The 18,562-nt window shown below is 45.1% G+C and overlaps 1 protein-coding gene across 1 annotated transcript in view; it reads left to right on the forward strand.

Moving 5' to 3' along the window:
* The window catches only part of FBN3 (fibrillin 3), a 193,268-nt gene that overhangs the window by 105,002 nt on the left and 69,704 nt on the right, over positions 1-18,562 (forward strand). Inside the window, 12 exon segments of the mRNA XM_070735596.1 lie at positions 545-682; positions 788-838; positions 1,947-2,072; positions 3,233-3,460; positions 4,737-4,862; positions 5,884-6,012; positions 6,829-6,954; positions 8,267-8,392; positions 11,730-11,852; positions 13,109-13,234; positions 13,326-13,451; positions 17,618-17,740. Coding sequence (XP_070591697.1) covers positions 545-682; positions 788-838; positions 1,947-2,072; positions 3,233-3,460; positions 4,737-4,862; positions 5,884-6,012; positions 6,829-6,954; positions 8,267-8,392; positions 11,730-11,852; positions 13,109-13,234; positions 13,326-13,451; positions 17,618-17,740 — 1,548 coding nt within the window.

Genomic DNA, 18,562 nt, shown 5'->3' on the forward strand with positions numbered 1-18,562 from the left:
TATGATAGAACCTAGAAATTTGAAGGTCTCTACTGTTGATACTGAGTTGTCTAGTATTGTGAGAGGTGGAAGGGTGGAAGGGTTTCTCTTAAAGTCTACCACCATTTCTACGGTTTTGAGTGTCTTCAGTTCTAGATTGTTCTGGTCACACCACAAGGATAGTTGTTCAACTTCCCGTCTGTATGCGGATTCATCATTGTCTCGAATGAGTCCGATCACTGTCGTATCATCTGCAAACTTCAGTAGTTTAACAGATGGATCGTTAGAGATGCAGTCATTAGTGTATAGAGAGAAGAGAAGTGGTGAGAGTACACAGCCTTGGGGGGCACCTGTGCTAATTGTACATGTATCTGATGTGATTTTTCCTAGCTTCACCTGCTGCTTCCTGTCTGTTAGGAAGCTTGTGATCCACTTACAAGTGTGTTCAGGTACCACTAGCTGATTTAGTTTGGTTAAGAGAATGTGAGGTAAGAGCTCCACCTTTAGGCCACCACACCACTCCTGCCTTCTCCAACCTGTCTCTCTGCTTTTTCCTGTACCCCAGACAGCATGAAGGGCACCTGTTGGCTCAACATCCAAGAAGGACGCTGTGAAGTGAACATCAACGGGGCTACCTTGAAGTCTGAATGCTGTGCTACATTGGGGGCTGCCTGGGGCAGCCCCTGTGAACGCTGTGAGATCGGTAAAGTGGGACTCTGATACACGGGGGTCCCTCCCTTTGGGTCTCCCAACAAGCCAATATGCCAAAAAAATTCCTCCCCTCCCCCTTTTCTCTCTCTGGGTACAGATGCCACTTGTCCGCGAGGTTACGCCAGGAGGAAAGGTCTCTCTTGTGAAGGTAGCTTCCATCTCTGGTTGGTGAGCCCTGTCTTGTTTCTTGAGGGGCCGGCTGTGGAGCACTCCAACCTCCGAGAAAGAAGAATTGGTTGTCTCTGAGAGATTTGGTAGGAAGACTGTGGAGAGGCTCAGAGACAACCTGCTGTGGAACCAGACAGAAAGCTCCTTCACCACTGGTGAATGGTCAAAGAATGTCACAACCTGGTTCTTCTCAAGTTGGACCCCCTCAAGCGTTGATGCAACCTCAACTCAGCTCTGCTGGGAAATAGTGCTCTTTGATAAGAATGATAGGTTTGTGAGTGCTCCTTGTCCACCTCAGGTCATGTCTGATTCTGAGGAGAATGACCCAGGCCCCTCTGGGTACCCTGGGCCAAGGGTGGTCGCCAGACGAAGCAGAGAGCGAGAGTGAGGCAGAAAGTGACTTGAGTGAGCCTGAGGAACCACTAGAGGGGGCTGATCTGACATTGGGGGAGTGGTCCCAGTCAGACAGTGAGGAAGACATGAGAGTGGAAAGCCACTGGATTAATCCTCGCTATAGAAGAATGCTTAGAAGGCAAGAAGAGTTACAAAGTAAAAGGTATTAATTTACAGCCTTAGCTCTTTAAGGTGTGATTCACTTCCAGGCAGTATAAAGGAATGGGATTGTGGGAAATGGGGTATGGAGACTCAGGGCTGTTCTTTGGAAGAGACATGAAAACGAGGGTGTGCTGGAATGAAGCTTTAAAACCATGATTTCTGCTTCAAAAATACAATCATTGGGCGCTGTGTTAGGGAAAACTGGTGAGCAGACCTATGATTACGTAAATGAATTGGGCTTTATCTCAGAAATGCAGATAAAGAATGAGTTTCTGACACTTCCCAGACATAGATTACAACTAGCTCTACAGAGATAAATAACTGCTTCTGTGCTGCTTTAATTCTGTGTTTCATTTATGTATGCTTGATTTCAAGTCAAGAGTGGGATTTTATCACAAAATAAGTGATTTCTGATATTGGAATTGCACTCCGGAGGCCCATGTTCGGAACAATAGGGGCTGCTCCAGCCACGGGCCCTAGTGGGACCTTCTGCCCTCCAACCTCTGATTCTATGTTTCTCTCTGCCCCACCAGATGTGAACGAGTGTGACGTTTTCCCGGGCGTCTGCCCCAATGGCCACTGCGTGAACACGGCAGGGTCCTTCCGATGCGAATGTCCAGAAGGCTTGACCTTGGATGGTTCTGGCCGGACCTGCGTGGGTGAGGACCGGGCGAGATGTCTCATCTGGCCACCTTCTTCTCTTGGGGAACGCTGAACATTTGATCCATGGGGACTCTAGTTGTAAGGCGGAGAGGAGAGCTGCAAATATTGCCAAACTCTGGAAGGCATCATTGATATTTCAGCGCGACAGGCAGGGAGCAGGGAGGTCATCCCAGGCACTTCACCCCTGTGATGACCCTGTGAAGGAAGTCAGATTAATAGTGGGTGCTTAGCCAATGCCAGTTGCCCGGTTCTGTGCCAGAGAGACCACTGGGCATGCTACAACAGTCCTAGGTCGAAGAACCTGTTGTGAAACACTTTTTTTTTTAGCATCGTTGTAATTTCAAATACTCATAAAATGGATAGTCATAAGTTGAGGACTACAATACAGATTTCCAGAGGGAACAAAATAATCAATGTAAATGTCCAGAGGAGAGGAGAGGGGGGGGTGGGAATGGGAATGGTGGAAAGGAAGGAAGGGGAATGAGATGGGAATCAAAAGGAGGGGAGGGGATGGAGAGAAAAAGGGAAGGAAAGAGGGAGGGAGGGGGCGAGGAAGAAAAGAAGGAAGGAAGGGAGGGAGGGAGAGAGGAAAAGGGATGGGTGTGGAAGCAAGAGGAGAGGAGCGTGGGAATGGAAGGGGTAGAAAGGAATGAAGGGGAATGAGATGGGAATCGGAGGAAGAGAAAAGAAGTGAAGGAGGGTGGGAAAGTGGGAGGGAGGTAAGAAAGAAAGAAAGAAAGAAAGAAAGAAAGCTGGGTAAGCAAGGAAGGGGAGAGGAGAGGAGAGGAGGAAGGAAAGAAGGAAAAAGAAAAAAGAGAGAAAAAAAGAAAGAAAGAAAGTTGGGTAAGCAGGCAAGGGGAGAAGAGAGGAAGAAAGGAGGAAGTAAGGAAAGAAGGGAAAAAAAGAAAAAAGAGAGAGAGAGAAAGAAAGGAAAGAAAGAAAGAAAGAAAGAAAGAGGAAGGAGAGGAAAGGAGAGAAGAGAGAAAAAGGTATGGGTAATCAGGCAAGGGGAGAGGAGAAAGAAAGAAAAGAAGGAAGGAAGGGGGAAAGAAAAAAAGAGAAAAGGAAGGGAGGGAGGGGAGGAAAAATCCCTGCTCTCTGCTTTTTCACTAAGCTTTCCAACTTCTCCTTTCATTCCCATTTTCCTCCCATCCAGATGTGCGGCTGGAGCAATGTTACATGAAGTGGGCTGAGGACGAGTGCACCATTGCGCTGCCAGGGAAATACCGCATTGACCTTTGCTGCTGCTCCGTCGGCGCGGCCTGGGGCAAGGACTGTGAGGAATGCCCCAAGCCCGGCTCGGCCGAATTCAAAGCCATCTGCCCGCGGGGACCCGGCTTTGCCAACAGGGGAGACGTCCTATCCGGCAGGCCTTTTTACAAAGGTACAAAGAGGGGGCGTGGAAGGGTAATTGTGAAAATCCATCCGTGGGGAATCGGATGGAAGTCAAGGGGGGCTGAGAATCAGTGGGAGGCTTAGCATGGGGGGGGACAGCCTTAGGTGAGAGGGGGTCCCCCTTAAACTAGATCTTGGGGAGCATTAGAATTATGTGGATCAGAGAAGCAGATTTGTATGCTGACGGTTTTGTGCCATTGACCAAGAACTTGAATCATTTGCATCAAATGTTTCATTGAATGTATCATGCAACTAAGTTCGATTGTCATTGTTCTGGTTTCTGGTAGAAGTTTAGTAATCACAAATAACTCTCATTAAATGCATCATTTCATGAATAAAGCAACTCTGTTTATTTCTCTGCTCTCCTGTATTTTCAACACATTCCAGACATCACTCGGTCCGTTATCTCTCTCTTAGCCGCATTTCTCACATTCCTTTTCCTGCTTCACTTAGACAAGATTTATTTCCTAACTACATAGTTTTTAAAAAGACAGCAGCACTGACTAAATACAATACAAAATACTTTGGCTTACTTTAGCGTGGCGAAAACACATCCATATTTCTTTTCAGCAACGTTGAAACTCCACCCTTCTCCTCCACTAGCCCCCTGATGTGCCAATTATCTCAATACAATATTTAACCCTTTCCTCTCCTTAATATCTTCTTCCAGACCTTTGCTGTCTACGTTTCTGAATCCTTATGAATTTAGGATTAACCCAGCGAGCGTCTGATTCTCCCTCGCTAGATCCTGAACTCATAGCCCCATCCTGCGGCTGGCCTCCCACCTGTTCTACTACCTGTAACCCTGGGCCTCCCACTACTTCATAAACACTATCTGAATCCGAGTCCTCAATATCTTCATCATCCTCCAACTGATCAGGAGTATGTACAACAGTCATGAGCTTCTTAAAGCCTGAGAGAGAGGATAGCAGTTGTTTGGCATCGAGTTTCTTCTCTGCAACACCTAAGCAGCTTTATCACGGACAGAACCTCTCACTTTCCCTGGTCGGTTGCTGTGTGTCTACCGTTCCTCAAGGGCCCTTACCTGCTCTTCCAAAAAGGACAGGAGTTTGTACTTCCAACAGGTGTAGTCTGAGCGTCTCTGGAGATTCTCAGTCATCATCCAGGTCCCAAAGGTGTTTCCATCCAGGCAGCTGGATTATTTTAATCTTTGAAGATGTTTCACTTCTCGTCCAAGAAGCTTCTTCAGTTCTAACTGAATGGTGGTGAACTACCCAACTGTTCATCTTTCTGCCTTGCCCCAGATGTGAACGAATGCAAGATGTTCTCCGGTCTTTGCACCCACGGCACTTGTCGCAACACCATCGGGAGCTTCCGGTGTCTCTGTGGCAGTGGCTTCGCTCTGGATGCTGAGGAGAGGAACTGCACAGGTGAGCCCAGGTGTACAAACTTTGACCAACTGCAGTAATCTCAAATGATTCATGCTCAGAATTTCTGCTTCCAGCTTTGTCCATGAAATGGCTTCCTTCCTTCCTTCCTTCCTTCCTCCCTTCTTTCCTTCCTTCTTTCTTTCCTTCCTTCCTTTCTCACTCACTCACTTATTCCCTTCATCTCTTTTCTTCCTCCTTCCCTCCCTTCTTCCCTTCCTTCTTTCCATCCTCCCTTTCCTCCCCCTCCTCTCCCTTCCTTCATCTATTTCTTCTTACTTTCTTTGTCCCTCTCTTCATTTCTTCCTCACTTCTTCCTTCCCACTTTTTATTCTTTCCTTCCTACCTTCATCCTTTGCTTCCTTCCTTCTTTCCTTCTTTTCTCTTTCCTCCCTCCCTTCCTCTTTATCACCGTTTTCTGTCTTTCTTTTTTCTTTCTTTCTTTTTTCTTTCTTTCTCTCTCTCTTTTTCATCTCCCTTCCCCTCTCTCCTCCCCTCCTCTCCTTGCCTCCCTCAACCATCATTTCCCCTCTCCTTCCTTCCTTCCTTCCTTCCTTCCTCCTTCCCTCATCTCTCCCTTCTTCCTTTCCTTCCTTCCCTCCCTCCTTCATTCATCTTTTTTCTTATTTTCTTACTCCCTTCTTGTTTTTCCTTCCTCCCTCCCTCCCTTCCTCCCTCCCTCCTTCCCTTCCTCCCTCCCTTCCTCCTTCCCTCTCTCCCTCCCTTCCTTCCTTCATTCCTATCTCCTTCCTATTTATTTGCTCTCTCCCTCCACTTCTATGTGAAAGCACCTACATAACGTGGGTCAGGTCCACAGCTGTTGTGGTGGCTATGAACAGGAGATGCTCCATATCTTCTGGAGGTTAAGGTCTCCCAACGTGACCCACTTTGGCCACCGGGTCGAGCAGCCTCTGCAGGTGCACCCCAACATCCCAAGCTGTTGGCGATTCTCACTTTCTCCCAAGGAGGCTTCTGTTGGACCCTGTCTTGACCCTCCTCCTCTCCCCCAACCCCACATCCCTAGATATAGATGAATGCCGAATCTCGCCAGACCTGTGTGGCCATGGTGCCTGCGTCAACATGCCCGGCGGCTTTGAGTGCGAATGCTTTGAAGGCTACGAGAGCGGCTTTATGATGATGAAGAACTGCATGGGTAAGGAGTGGGCCCAGGGGTGGTCTGGAGGGGGCTACATATAGGCTTGCTTTGCTTCTATTGGTTTTCCTTGGATTCACTCCAGGGAGATTTGGCATAACCATAGATGCATAAGTGAAGGGAGCATTCTTTTTTATAATTTGCAAAGACATTCATTTGTTTAGTGACTGTTTGAAAGTACAATGGTCTTGTTCTCTTGTCCCTTGTTTCTTGACCTTTTCAGAAACCAATTTGAATCTTCCGGTCTCTCATTTCCTTCTGCACATAGAGCCCTGATCTACGTTTGGCCATGCTAAGCATTGTGTGTCCAGCATGGGAAATTAAGGATATTGGGCAAACTCCTTTGACTCTCCTTTCTTAGGTGCTGGAAAGTGGTTTGGGCCCTGTGTCATTCTTGTGCAGATGCTAGCTGTGCGGTCCAGGCAAGACACAGCACTGACATTTGATGGCTGCGTGCAGCTTTGAGCTCCTTTTATTCAATCTGATTGATCATTAGACATTCTGTCTATGTATAATCCCCCAGAGCAAACCGTCACCATGTGCTTTACTGTTCAACTATTTTAACTGTAACAGGAAACAGGAAACTACTTAGAACAAAAGAGCAGAGAATATATACCATAGATCCAAACGTGTAAACACTGCCATCTACTGGCGGGATACTAGTTGTTGCATAAAAATACATTCCATCATTATGTGCCATCCAGTCATGTTCAAATTCATGTTTATGTTTATGTTTATTTAGATTTGTATGCCGCCCCTCTCCGCAGACATAGATATAACTCTTCCTAACTCAGCCGGGCTTTTAATATCTTCCAGATATTGATGAATGCGAGCGAGACCCCCTCCTGTGCCGGGGAGGGGTCTGTGTCAACACTGAGGGCAGCTTTGAGTGCCTCTGCCCCCCAGGCCATGAGCTGACCGCTGAGGGCAACGTCTGCGTAGGTGAGTCGTCCATGGGTGAATAGGAAATTTCTACTCTTTACGGCCTTCAGTGGCTTCCCTGGAGTCCTCTTTGCTGGGGTGGGGGAGAGCACAACAGCAGTGAAGGGATCTGGCCCTCTCTACTTGTGCTGGGATCCCCCCCCCCTCATGCCACTGACCAGGTAGACTGAATTGCTGAAGACTGGGCTGGAAGGATGCAGAGCCTGATATGGATTGATGAACCTGTTCCAATTCTTGCAATGATTCATTGGCATGAGTGCCTGGTTGTTTGCCCAGTTTAATGCCCAGGATAATCAGGGAAACATCAAGGATAACTTGACACTGAGAGGACAAGCCATTGTAAACAGAGAGTAACACATATACCCCTTCTAGTACTGATAATGTTACCTAGTTAGATAATGAAATGTCTGCAAGAAGCCAGACTAAGGACCCAAAGCCGTTGTCGTTATCATCGTCATTGTTCACTTCCTCCTCTCTTCCCCCCTCCTCTCCAAAACCCCCCTCCCTTCTAACCCTGATAATGTTCCCTAGTTGGGTCATGAAAGATCTGTAAGAAAACAGACTGAGAGAGCAACCAAGGACTCCATAGGAAGAGAAACCCAGATAAGCAGGGATTATCACCAGACAATAAAGCAGAAAACAACATCCTAATCTACTATAATATTGTTTTTATTGTTGTTGTGAACCGCCCCGCGTCTTCGGAGAGGGGCGGCATACAAATCTAATAAATTATTATTATTATTATTATTATTATTATTATTATTATTATTATTATTAATCAAAGAAGTGCCATGGGGAGAGGGCAAAACCCACTTTCCCATCAACACTGGCATGACACGCCAGCGTATATAAATACCCCATTCCTGACACTGATGATGTTACCTAGTTGGGTCATAAAATATCTGCAAGAAAACAACCCAGCTCAGAATAGCGCCCATGATGCCCAGTTATTATTATTTTTTTGATAATCTTTATTGAAATTTTTAGTTAAAAACAAATAACATATAAACAAGATATACAAAAATATATGAAATATAAGCAGATAAAGTAAATACTAACCACTTTTGCAATATTTCATTTCCAGATATATTTATGGGCCCATTGGGCATGACCACCACAAGTGGTAGTAGGTTCCAAATTTTGCCCAGTTATTTTTAAGCGCCTCCTTTGCTGGTGGCCACATTGGAGGAGAGGAGAAGAAAACTGGCCCACATCCTCATCCCGTCTGAATGTTGAATATGGAGGGGGGGGTTGCAGGCCCTTGGCCCCGGGGAACATCACAAGACCCTCTTTTCAACCCCTGCTTTTGCAGATATCAACGAGTGCTCCCTGAGCGATAGCCTCTGCCGGAACGGGCGATGCGTGAATGTCATCGGCACCTACCAGTGTGCGTGTGACTCCGGATACCAGGCCACCCTAGACCGCCAGGGCTGTGTTGGTGAGGTTCCTACTTCCTGTCCTTATTTTGTACAATGTGGGATGGTGGGAAAGTCAGTGGTGGGTTGTTAGAGGTTTGCCCCAATTCAGGCAAACTGGTAGTGGTGGTGGGAGGCTCTACCACCCTCCTGGACGTCCAGTGAGCACCGCTCGTCTTCGGCACTACTGGTGCGCCCTTTGGGGGCATCGCAGGAACGCACATGTCCGGAAGGCAGGGGTCCCCAAACTTTTTACACAGGGGACCAGTTCACTGTCCCTCGGACTGTTGGAGGGCCAGACTATAAAAAAAACTATGAACAAATTCCTATGCACACTGCACATACCTTGTTTTAAAGTAAAAAACAAAATGGGAACATACTATTTAGAGGGGGGAGAAGATCTGAAATTCATATATGTTTATGTTTTGTTTTTAATTTTCTTTTGTTGACATCTGATTGGCTATAAAAGGTTTTCTTGGCTTATAGAAAAATGTATAAAGAAAGAAGGAAGCACTTTGGCATAATGGTTAATAAGTTAGAAATAAAATTGGTGTTGCACTTTTTGAAGGAACATTAAGGAGGAAATTTAATTAAAAGAAAATGAATGTAACTGGATGACAAAATTAGAAAAAAAAACTTTTGCAACTTTTTTGATTATTGATATTAGTTACTAACAAAATACTGCATTTCATGGAAAATTAGACGGTACGCTGTGTTGTTTGACTGTATGTTGAGAGAAAAATTTAAAAACATTACCCCCCTCAAAACAGTCCTTCCTTCCTCTGTCCCTCCATTCATTTCATTCTTCCTTCCTCCCTTCCTTCCTTCCTTCCTTGTTCCCTCCATTTCTCCTTCCTTCCTTCCTTCCCTCCTTCATTCCTCTCCACTTCTTCTTCCCTCCCTCTCTTTTCCTTTTCTTTCTTTCTCTCTCTTTTTTCCCTGTGCTCTTGTCACTCACCGGCGGGCCGGATAAATGGCCTCAGTGGGCCGCATGTGGCCCGCAGGCTGTAATTTGGGGACCGCTGCCAGAAGGCATGCGCACGCCCATCAGCGCAAGATCTGGCATGCGAGTCTACGGAGAGGGGTGGCATACAAATCTAATAAATGAATGAATGCTCAACAAGCAAAATCTCATGAGAGGATGGGCACGCGAGTGAGATTTTGGCAATTTTCACTGATACTTTGCATGCAAAAAATTGGCCAAAATCACCACAATCTCACTCGTGTTGAAATTTTGCTTGCTGCTCATGCACAGAAGGCAACTCGCGCAGGGACATGGGGCGCATCAGGGCATGTAGCTGTGCACACATCCTGGAATTTCCTACCGGGATGGACATTACCCCAGACAAATTGGGTGCACATCATCTCTAGTGATGGGCGAACCCAACGGTGTTTGGGTTCGGCAAGTTCGGATGAACTTTACACAAAATTTGGCCGAACCCGAACCCGAAGGGGGAATCCCTCCCACAAAGAGATTCCGGGGACGGAGCTTTGACGTCACTGGCAGATTGCTAAGGACGCCAAGGTGATCACTTCCTGGATTCCATGGAATCCAGGAAGTGATCACCTTGGCGTCCTTAGCAGCCTGCCAGTGACGTCAAAGCTCCGAAGGCCGAACACGACCCCGAACTTTGCCCGAAGTATGAAAAAATTTCTGGTTCTTGTTCGGCATAGAGAACACAGCAAAATTTAGTATGGACCTGAATTGTGCGGGTTCGGTTCGCCCATCACTAATCATCTCCTAACCAGTAGCAGAGGTAAGTGAAGTCCATGACTGGGGAAATCTCTCCTTGCTTTCCAAAATCCAGAGCTGAGGAAAACATGGATGAGAGGATGGGAAGAACCTTGTAGGTCTTTTAAGAGGGGCAGGAAAGGGCCAGCCAGGGAAAACCCTTGGAGAATAGCCAATCAGGGCAGAGCAAATTCGGGATCCTAGAATTTTGCCCGGTTGTTAGGAAGGAAGAGGAAAAACTTGGCAGTGTTTCCTGAGAGCTGGCATGGCTGGCTGGATCTGACTAGAGACACTTCGAGATTTCTCTTGTGGCTCCCTAGAGGTAGTCCTCATTTTGTGACAATTATTCGCTTTATGACCAGGACTTTCCCTATACCCTGAGCCATCTCATGCTCATATAATGATTGCAGTGAGGACAGACAGGATTGCAGGGGTGCCTTGCATAATGAAAGCAACCATTTAATGACTGTAGTTCTGGGCTGATTTGATTTTATTTTATTTTGTTTGGTTTGGTTTGGTTTGGTTTGGTTTGGTTTGGTTTCGTTTCGTTTCGTTTCGTTTCATTTCATTTCGTTTCGTTTGATTTAATTTCGATTTCATTGAATTTCGTTCGATTTCGTTTGATTTAGTGCGATTTAGTGCGATTTCGTTTGATTTAGTGCGATTTAGTGCGATTTCGTGCGATTTCATGCGATTTCATTTCATTTGATTTCATTTGATTTCATTTGATTTCATTTGATTTCATTTGATTTCATTTGATTTCATTTGATTTCATTTGATTTCATTTGATTTCATTTGATTTCAATTGATTTCATTTGATTTATAAGCCACCTAACTCATTCCGGACTCTGGTCTGTGAATAAACTCCTGGATGTACAAATTGTTGCTTGACTCAGCCGTCCATCCTTCCGAGGTGGGTCAAATGAGGACCCGGATTGTGGGGGCCATAGGCTGACTCTGATAAAAAGTTCTATTGCTAACATGTTGTAAGCCGCCCTGAGTCTAAAGAGAAGGGTGGCATAAAAATCAAATCAATGAATGAATGAATGAATTGAAAGAATGAATGAATGAATGAATGAATGAATGAATGAATAAATGAATAAATAAATAAATAAATAAATAAATAAATAAATTGTATTTGTAAGTTCAGGAGTGAGTACCTTTATTGGTAGCAGGGAAGGTCATTGCATCCATGAGACCCCTCCCCCTCCCAGATTAAATTTTAATTGCTTCATTTATTTTATTTTATTATTCTATTTATTGGTCACAGAGCCAGCCAGATTTTCAGGCTGGTTTGGGTCTTTTTGTCTGCTTATCTATCCTTTCCAAGGACTTTGGAGGGTGGTGTTATAAATGTCAGGATCTAAGGATGACATATGCTGTTCCAAAATATTTTATTTTATTCTATTTTATTTTATATGTTGTTGTTACCATCATCATCATCATATCATGTCACAATATCATATTTTTATTTTCTTTTATTATTTTTTATTATCCTATCCTATCCTAATATTAGTATTTTATTTTATTATTTATTATTATAGCATGTTATTTTATTTTATTCCCCCCCTTACTGTTTTTATGAATCTTGAATTATGATGACACCTGATTGCTTCCCCTCCCCCCAGATATAGACGAGTGCACCATCCTGAACGGCGGCTGCGATACACACTGCGCCAACGCCGAAGGCAGCTACGAGTGCAGCTGTGGGCAAGGCTATGCGCTGATGCCGGATAAGCGGTCGTGCGTGGGTGAGCGGCTGGGGAGGGGGGTGTTCCCAGGACGGATCCCCTGGCTTTCCATCCAGAGCCCAGAATCTGGTCCGTTCTTAGCCGTGGAAGTTCTCCGTGGGGTCTTAGTGATGGTGTCTCCCTCTGAGTCAGGGTGGGGCTGGGCGGGAAAGAGCCTGGAGTAGCAGGGGAGAGTCCTAGATTCTAATCCTTCTTCAACCATAGAAGCTCCCTGACCGATCTGTACCTTCAGTAGCCTAACCAGCCCAAAGAAAACCTAGGCATATTCAGCTGAGCATCAGGCTGGAATGGAGTATTACATGGAGTATTACATAGAGAGATGGACTGGCTGACTGGCTGACCCCATTTGAGGGAGAAGGAGAAGAGAGGAAAGAAAGAAACCATGGTGAGGAAGGGAGGGAGGGAGGGGGAAAGAAAGAAAGAAAGAAGGAAGGAAGGAAGGAAGGAAGGAAAGAAACCATGGTGAGGGAGGGAGGGAGGGGGAAAGAAAGAAAGAAAGAAAGAAAGAAGGAAGGAAAGAAAGAAGGAAAGAAAGAAGGAAGGAAAGAAAGAAAGAAGGAAAGAAAGAAGGAAGGAAATTGAAAGGGAGGGAGGGAATGGAGAAACAGGAAGCAAGCAAGGAAGGGGAAGAAAAGAAGGAAATGGAAAGAGAGGGAATGGAGAGGGAGGAAGCAAGGAAAGGGGAAAGGAAGGAATGAAATGGAAAGGGAGGGAATGGAGAGGAAGGAAGGAAGGTAGGAAGGAAACTGAAAGGGGGGAATGAAGAAAGAGGAAGCAAGCAAGGAAATGGAAGAAAAGAAGGAAATGGAAAGGTAGGAAGGGGGAATGAAGAGGAAGGAAAGAAAGAGGGAAGGAAGGGGAAGAAAGGAAGGGAATGGAATGGAGAGGAAGGAAGGAAGGAAGGAAGGAAGGAACGAAGGAAGGAACGAAGGAGACAGGGAGAGTGAAAGCAGAGAAGGAGATGGAAGGAAGAGGAGGAGAAAGAGGAGGGGAAGACTGGTTAATGCAGTCACCCAATCCATTGCAATTCATCTAACAAGAGCTAACCCTCTTCTAATTATTCTTGAGCCAGACCAGGCCCGTCTCTCCATCCCCTTGCAGGGCCTGTTGTCAGGACCAAACCTCAGGGGGGGGCGGAGGGGACTTGAACCCTATGAGGAAAAGGATGGGGGGTGTCCAAATGAAATAGAGATATGGGGGTGTTTTGGGAAGACACCATAAAACCAAGCCAATGTCTAGGGATATCTCCTTCCCAGATATCGATGAATGTGAGGACAACCCAGATATCTGTGATGGTGGCCAGTGCACCAACATCCCTGGGGAATACCGCTGCCTCTGCTTCGATGGCTTCATGGCGTCCCTGGACATGAAAACCTGCATTGGTAAGATCGCCTCGGAGGCTTCCCGGAGGGTTATCTGCGCTCCTCGGGCTGGGAGGACGCTTGCAACTGGATCCTTCTTTTCCTCCCCCAGATGTGAACGAGTGTGACCTGAACCCCAACATCTGCCTGCACGGGGAATGCGAGAACACCAAGGGGTCCTTCATTTGCCATTGCCAGCTGGGCTACTTTGTCAAGAAAGGGACGACGGGGTGCACAGGTAGGTAGGCCTCGCTCCCTGTAGGAGAAGAGCCCGGAAAATGGATGGCGGTGTCAAACAAGTCATCAGCCTAGAATCGTTATATTGCCATAAACTATAAATCGATGTCAATTAATATTGAAGCTTAATCTATTAGATCAGGTCTCTTCAAATTTGTCAACTTTAACATTTTTGGACTTCTAGACTTTCAGCTTTAAGATTTGTGTCCCAAATGTGCTTTTTCAAGTGGCAACTGGAGTTTATGGATTTTCCTTTGAAGATTTTTATTTATTTATTTTATTTTATTTATTCATTTGTCCAATACACAAATACATAGGAAGAAAAATACACATGTAGTAATATATATGAGGGTAAAAGTGCACTTAGAGGAGAGGATATATGAAAGGAAGAGAATATATATGATAGGTGAGAGAAAGGAAAGACAATTGGACAGGGGACGAAAGGCACACCAGTGCACTTATGTACGCCCCTTACTGGCCTCTTAGGAACCTGGAGAGGTCAATCGTGGAGAGTCTAAGGGAGAAGTGTTGGGGGTTAGGGGTTGACACAATTGAGTCCGGTAATGAGTTCCACGCTTCGATAACTCGATTGTTGAAATCATATTTTTTACAGTCAAGTTTGGAGCGGTTCGTATTAAGTTTGAATCTGTTGCATGCTCTTGTGTTGTTGCGGTTGAAACTGAAGTAGTCATTGACTGGTAAGACATTGCAGCATATGATCTTGTGGGCAATACTCAAATCATGTTTTAGGCGTTGTAGTTCTAGGCTTTCTAGGACCATGATTGTTAGTCTATTTTCGTAGGATATTCTGTTTCGAGTGGAGGACTGAAGGGCTCTTCTGGTGAAATATCTTTGGACATTTTCAAGGGTGTTGATGTCTGAGATGTGGTATGGATTCCAGACAGATGAGCAGTAGTCTAGGATGGGTCTGGCAAAAGTTTTGTAGGCTATTGTGAGTAGTGTGAGATTGCCTGAGCAGAAGCTGTGTAGGATCAGGTTAACAACTCTAGAAGCTTTTTTGGCGATATTGTTGCAGTGGGCTTTAGCACTTAGGTCATTCGATATTAGTATTCCAAGGTCTTTTACTGAGTGGGGGTTGGCAGTGAGAGATTGTTTATTCAGTTCGTATGTGCGGTTTGGATTCTTTTTGCTGATGTGGAGGGTACAGCATTTGTTGGTTGATATTTGAAGTTGCCAGGTGTTAGACCAGTCTGAGACAAAGTCCAGGTCTTTTTGGAGATGTTTTGCTTGTCATCTGAAAAGCTTCTTCAGCTCTGACCGAATAGTGTGGAATGGAAGGATTGATAGACAATCCTGTCCCTGTAGACGGTTGTTTGGATCCTTTTAGAGAGTCGTTGAGGCCCCTTGGTGGTTTATCTGTGTCCTCAGGCTCACCTGAATGGTGCGAATGGAGGTGGAGTCTTCTTCTTGCACCACTCAGAGGATCCTGAGGACACAGATAAACCTCCAGGTGGCCTCAGAAGTCTCAAAAGAATGCAAACGACCAGCAGTCTGCAAGGAATATAAACCCTTCAATTCCCCATCATAGCAATAGCATTTAGACTTATATACCGCTTCACAGTGCTTTCCAGCCCTTTCTAAACGGTTTACAGAAAGTAAGCCTATTGCCCCCAACAATCTGGGTCTTCATTTTACCCACCTTGGAAGGCTGGAAGGCTGAGTCAACCTGGAGCCGGTGAGATTTGAACTGCCAAATTGCAGTCAGCTGGCAGTCAGCAGAAGTAGCCTGCAGTACTGCACTCTAACCACTGCACCACCATGGCTCTTATCATCCAGTCAGAACGGAAGAACCTTCTTGCATGAGAAGTGAGACATCTTCAAAGAAAAAACAGAAAGCCCAGTTACCTCTTGAAAAAAACACCTTTGGGACAACCCGGATTTATTTATTTATTTTATTTATTTATTTATTTATTTTGTCCAATACACAATGAGGGTTTTAGTGGGTATATATCTATATACACATAGTAAAATACATGATGAAGGTTATAGAGGAGATACTCATAGTAAAATATATCTATGAAAGAATAGAAGAAGAGTTATAGGAATAGAAGAAAGGTATAGGAGATATAGGAGAGCAATAGGACAGGGGACGGAAGGCACTCTAGTGCACTTGTACTCGCCTCTTACTGACCTCTTAGGAATCTGGATAGGTCAACCATAGATAATCTAAGGGTAAAGTGTTGGGGGTTTGGGGATGACACTATGGAGTCCGGTAATGAGTTCCACGCTTCAACAACTCGGTTACTGAAGTCATATTTTTTACAATCAAGTTTGGAGCGGTTAATATTAAGTTTAAATCTCTTGTGTGCTCTTGTGTTGTTATGGTTGAAGCTGAAGTAGTTGCTGACAGGCAGGACGTTGCAGCATATGATTTTGTGGGCAATACTTAGATCTTGTTTAAGGCCTCTTAGTTCTACGTTGGATGGCTGCAAATCCCCAGAGACACTTTAAGATTTGTGGACTTCAACTCCCAGCATACCTAGCTGAGGAATTCTGGGAATTGAAGTCTTAAAATTGCCACATTTGGAGCAGTCCCGAGACTAGAGTCTTAGAAATAGGCTTGAGCATTTAAATATTTTTTGATCTGCCACTTAACGTGTGGACCTGATTCTTTGAGCTTGGCATTAATTCTGTCTGTGATGCACTGTAATGGGAGGTATAATAGTCATTGCTCAACAGTAGCAACTGTGAGAGGGATCTTGGAGTCCTAGTGGACAACCATTTAAATATGAGCCAGCCATGCGCAGCAGCTGCCAAAAAAGCCAACACGGTTCTAGGCTGCATCAACAGAGGGAGAGAATCAAGATCACGTGAAGTGTTAATACCACTTTATAAGGCCTTGGTAAGGCCACGCTTGGAATACTGCATTCAGTTTTGGTCGCCATGATGCAAAAAGGATGTTGAGACTCTATAAAAAGTGCAGAGAAGAGCAACAAAGAAGATTAGGGGACTGGAGGCTAAAACATGAAGAATGGTTGCAGGAATTGGGCCTGGCTAGTTTAATGAAAAGAAGGACCAGGGGAGACATGATAGCAGTGTTCCAATATCTCAGCGGTTGCCACAAAGACGAACGAGTCAAGTTATTCTCCAAAGCAGCTGAGGATAGAACAAAATTTCAATGGGTGGAAACTAAACAAGGAGAGAAGAAACTTAGATCTAAGGAGAAATTTCCTGACAGTCAGAATAATTAATCAGAATAGATTAATCAAGGTCCCTTCCAACTCTGTTGTTGTTGTTATTATTATTTGTTCTGTCGGGCTCTCTGGTAGAATCCTCCCAAAAATACACAGGTACAAATTTTAGACACACACACGTTTGAAAATTCAAAGCAATGTTCTTTATAATGAAAATTCACTTAAACTAAGCCCTCTTTTGATATAGCAAAAAGCACTCCTCTCCAAACAAAATGGTAATTTGTACAAGTCCCTTATCAGTTCTGTGATACTTAGCTGGCAGCTGTGAGGCAATTCACAGTCTTTCTTCTTTCATAAAGTGAAACACACTTTGCTCTGGTTTAGTTTCAAAGAGGGGAAAAATCAGCACACAAAGGTCAAAGTCAGCAAAGCAGTCATGAAACACAAGGATCAGATAATCCTCCACAATGGCCAAAACCATAGGCTGCTATTTATAGCAGCCTCACTAATTCCCACAGCCCCACCCAACCACAGGTGGCCTCTTTTCTTTGATAATAATCTCTCAGTTGTTGCTGCCTATGCATCGCTCTCCACATGCGTGGCTGTATCATTAACTCTTGTCCTGAATCCAAGGAGGAGCCAGATAATTGATCTCCTTCTGAGCTGTCTGCCACACTCTCCTCCTCCCTGTCACTCATGTCTTCTTGGTCAGAGGAGCCTTCATCATCAGATTCCACCAGGGGCAAAACAGGCCTGCAGCATGTGGCTGTCTCCCCCACATCCACAGTCCTTGGGGCAGGAGCTGGGCCAGAGCTAACCACATTATTAGTCTGAGAAATTAAGGAAAAATGAAGGTGAGAAATTAAAAGACAAGAACTGTGAAACAGAACGGGTTCTCAATTCGCCACCCTCAGCCCAGCTTCAACCCATGGCTTCAATTTTAAAAACCAAATGCAAACCCTTCCCTGCCCATGAAAGAACCCGAGCTCACTTTTTCCTTCTGTTCCTGCAGACATCGATGAGTGTGAAATTGGGGCTCACAACTGTGACATGCACGCTTCCTGCATCAACATCCCCGGGAGTTTCCGGTGTAAGTGCCGGCTGGGTTGGCTTGGCGATGGGCTGAAATGCAACGGTGAGTGACCGGGAATGGGTCCATCACTGGAAGGTTTTATGAAGAGATACAACAAATGGAACGGTATAGGCAAAGTTGGCTCTTCTATGACTTGTGGACTTCAACTCCCAGAATTCCTGAGTCTATCATGCTAGCTCAGGAATTCTGGGAGTTGGAGTCCAAATGTCATAGAAGAGCCAACTTTGCCAACCCCTGGTATAGGTGATGGCGAACCTATGGCACGGGTACTACAGGTGGCACATGGAGCATCTACTTACTCTTTCAGTAAAATAATATTTTCTCACGTTGCTTTTGATCTTTCCCCCAACTAACTTCAGATTGTGTCCCCTTGTTCTGGTGTTCACTTTCCTATTAAAAACACTTCCCTCTTAAATCTTATTTACCCCTTTAACATATTTAAATGTTTCGATCATGTCCCCCCTTTCCCTTCTGTCCTCCAGACCAGTGTTTTTCAACCAGTGTGCCGTGGCACACTAGTGTGCCGCAAGACATGGTCAGGTGTGCCGCGAAGCTCAGAGAGAAAGAAAGCAAGAGAGAAAGAAAGCAAGAGAGAGAGAAAGCAAGAGAGAAAGAAAGCAAGAGAGAGAAAGAGTGAGCGAGAGAGAAAGAGAACAAGAAAGAAAGAAAGCAAGAGAGAGAAAACAAGAGAAAGAGAGAAAGAGAGAGCAAGAGAGAGCAAGAAAGCAAGAGAGAGAGAAAGAGGGAGGGAGGGAAGGAGAGAGAGAAGGACATAGAGGGAGGGAGGGAGAGAGAGAAAGAGCAAAAGAGGAAGGAAGAGAAAGAAAGAGGTATGGAGAGAGAGAGAAAGAAAGAGGAAGGAAT

Source organism: Erythrolamprus reginae, chromosome 1 (genome assembly GCF_031021105.1).
Source record: "Erythrolamprus reginae isolate rEryReg1 chromosome 1, rEryReg1.hap1, whole genome shotgun sequence".
Classification (NCBI taxonomy): Eukaryota; Metazoa; Chordata; class Lepidosauria; order Squamata; family Dipsadidae; genus Erythrolamprus; species Erythrolamprus reginae.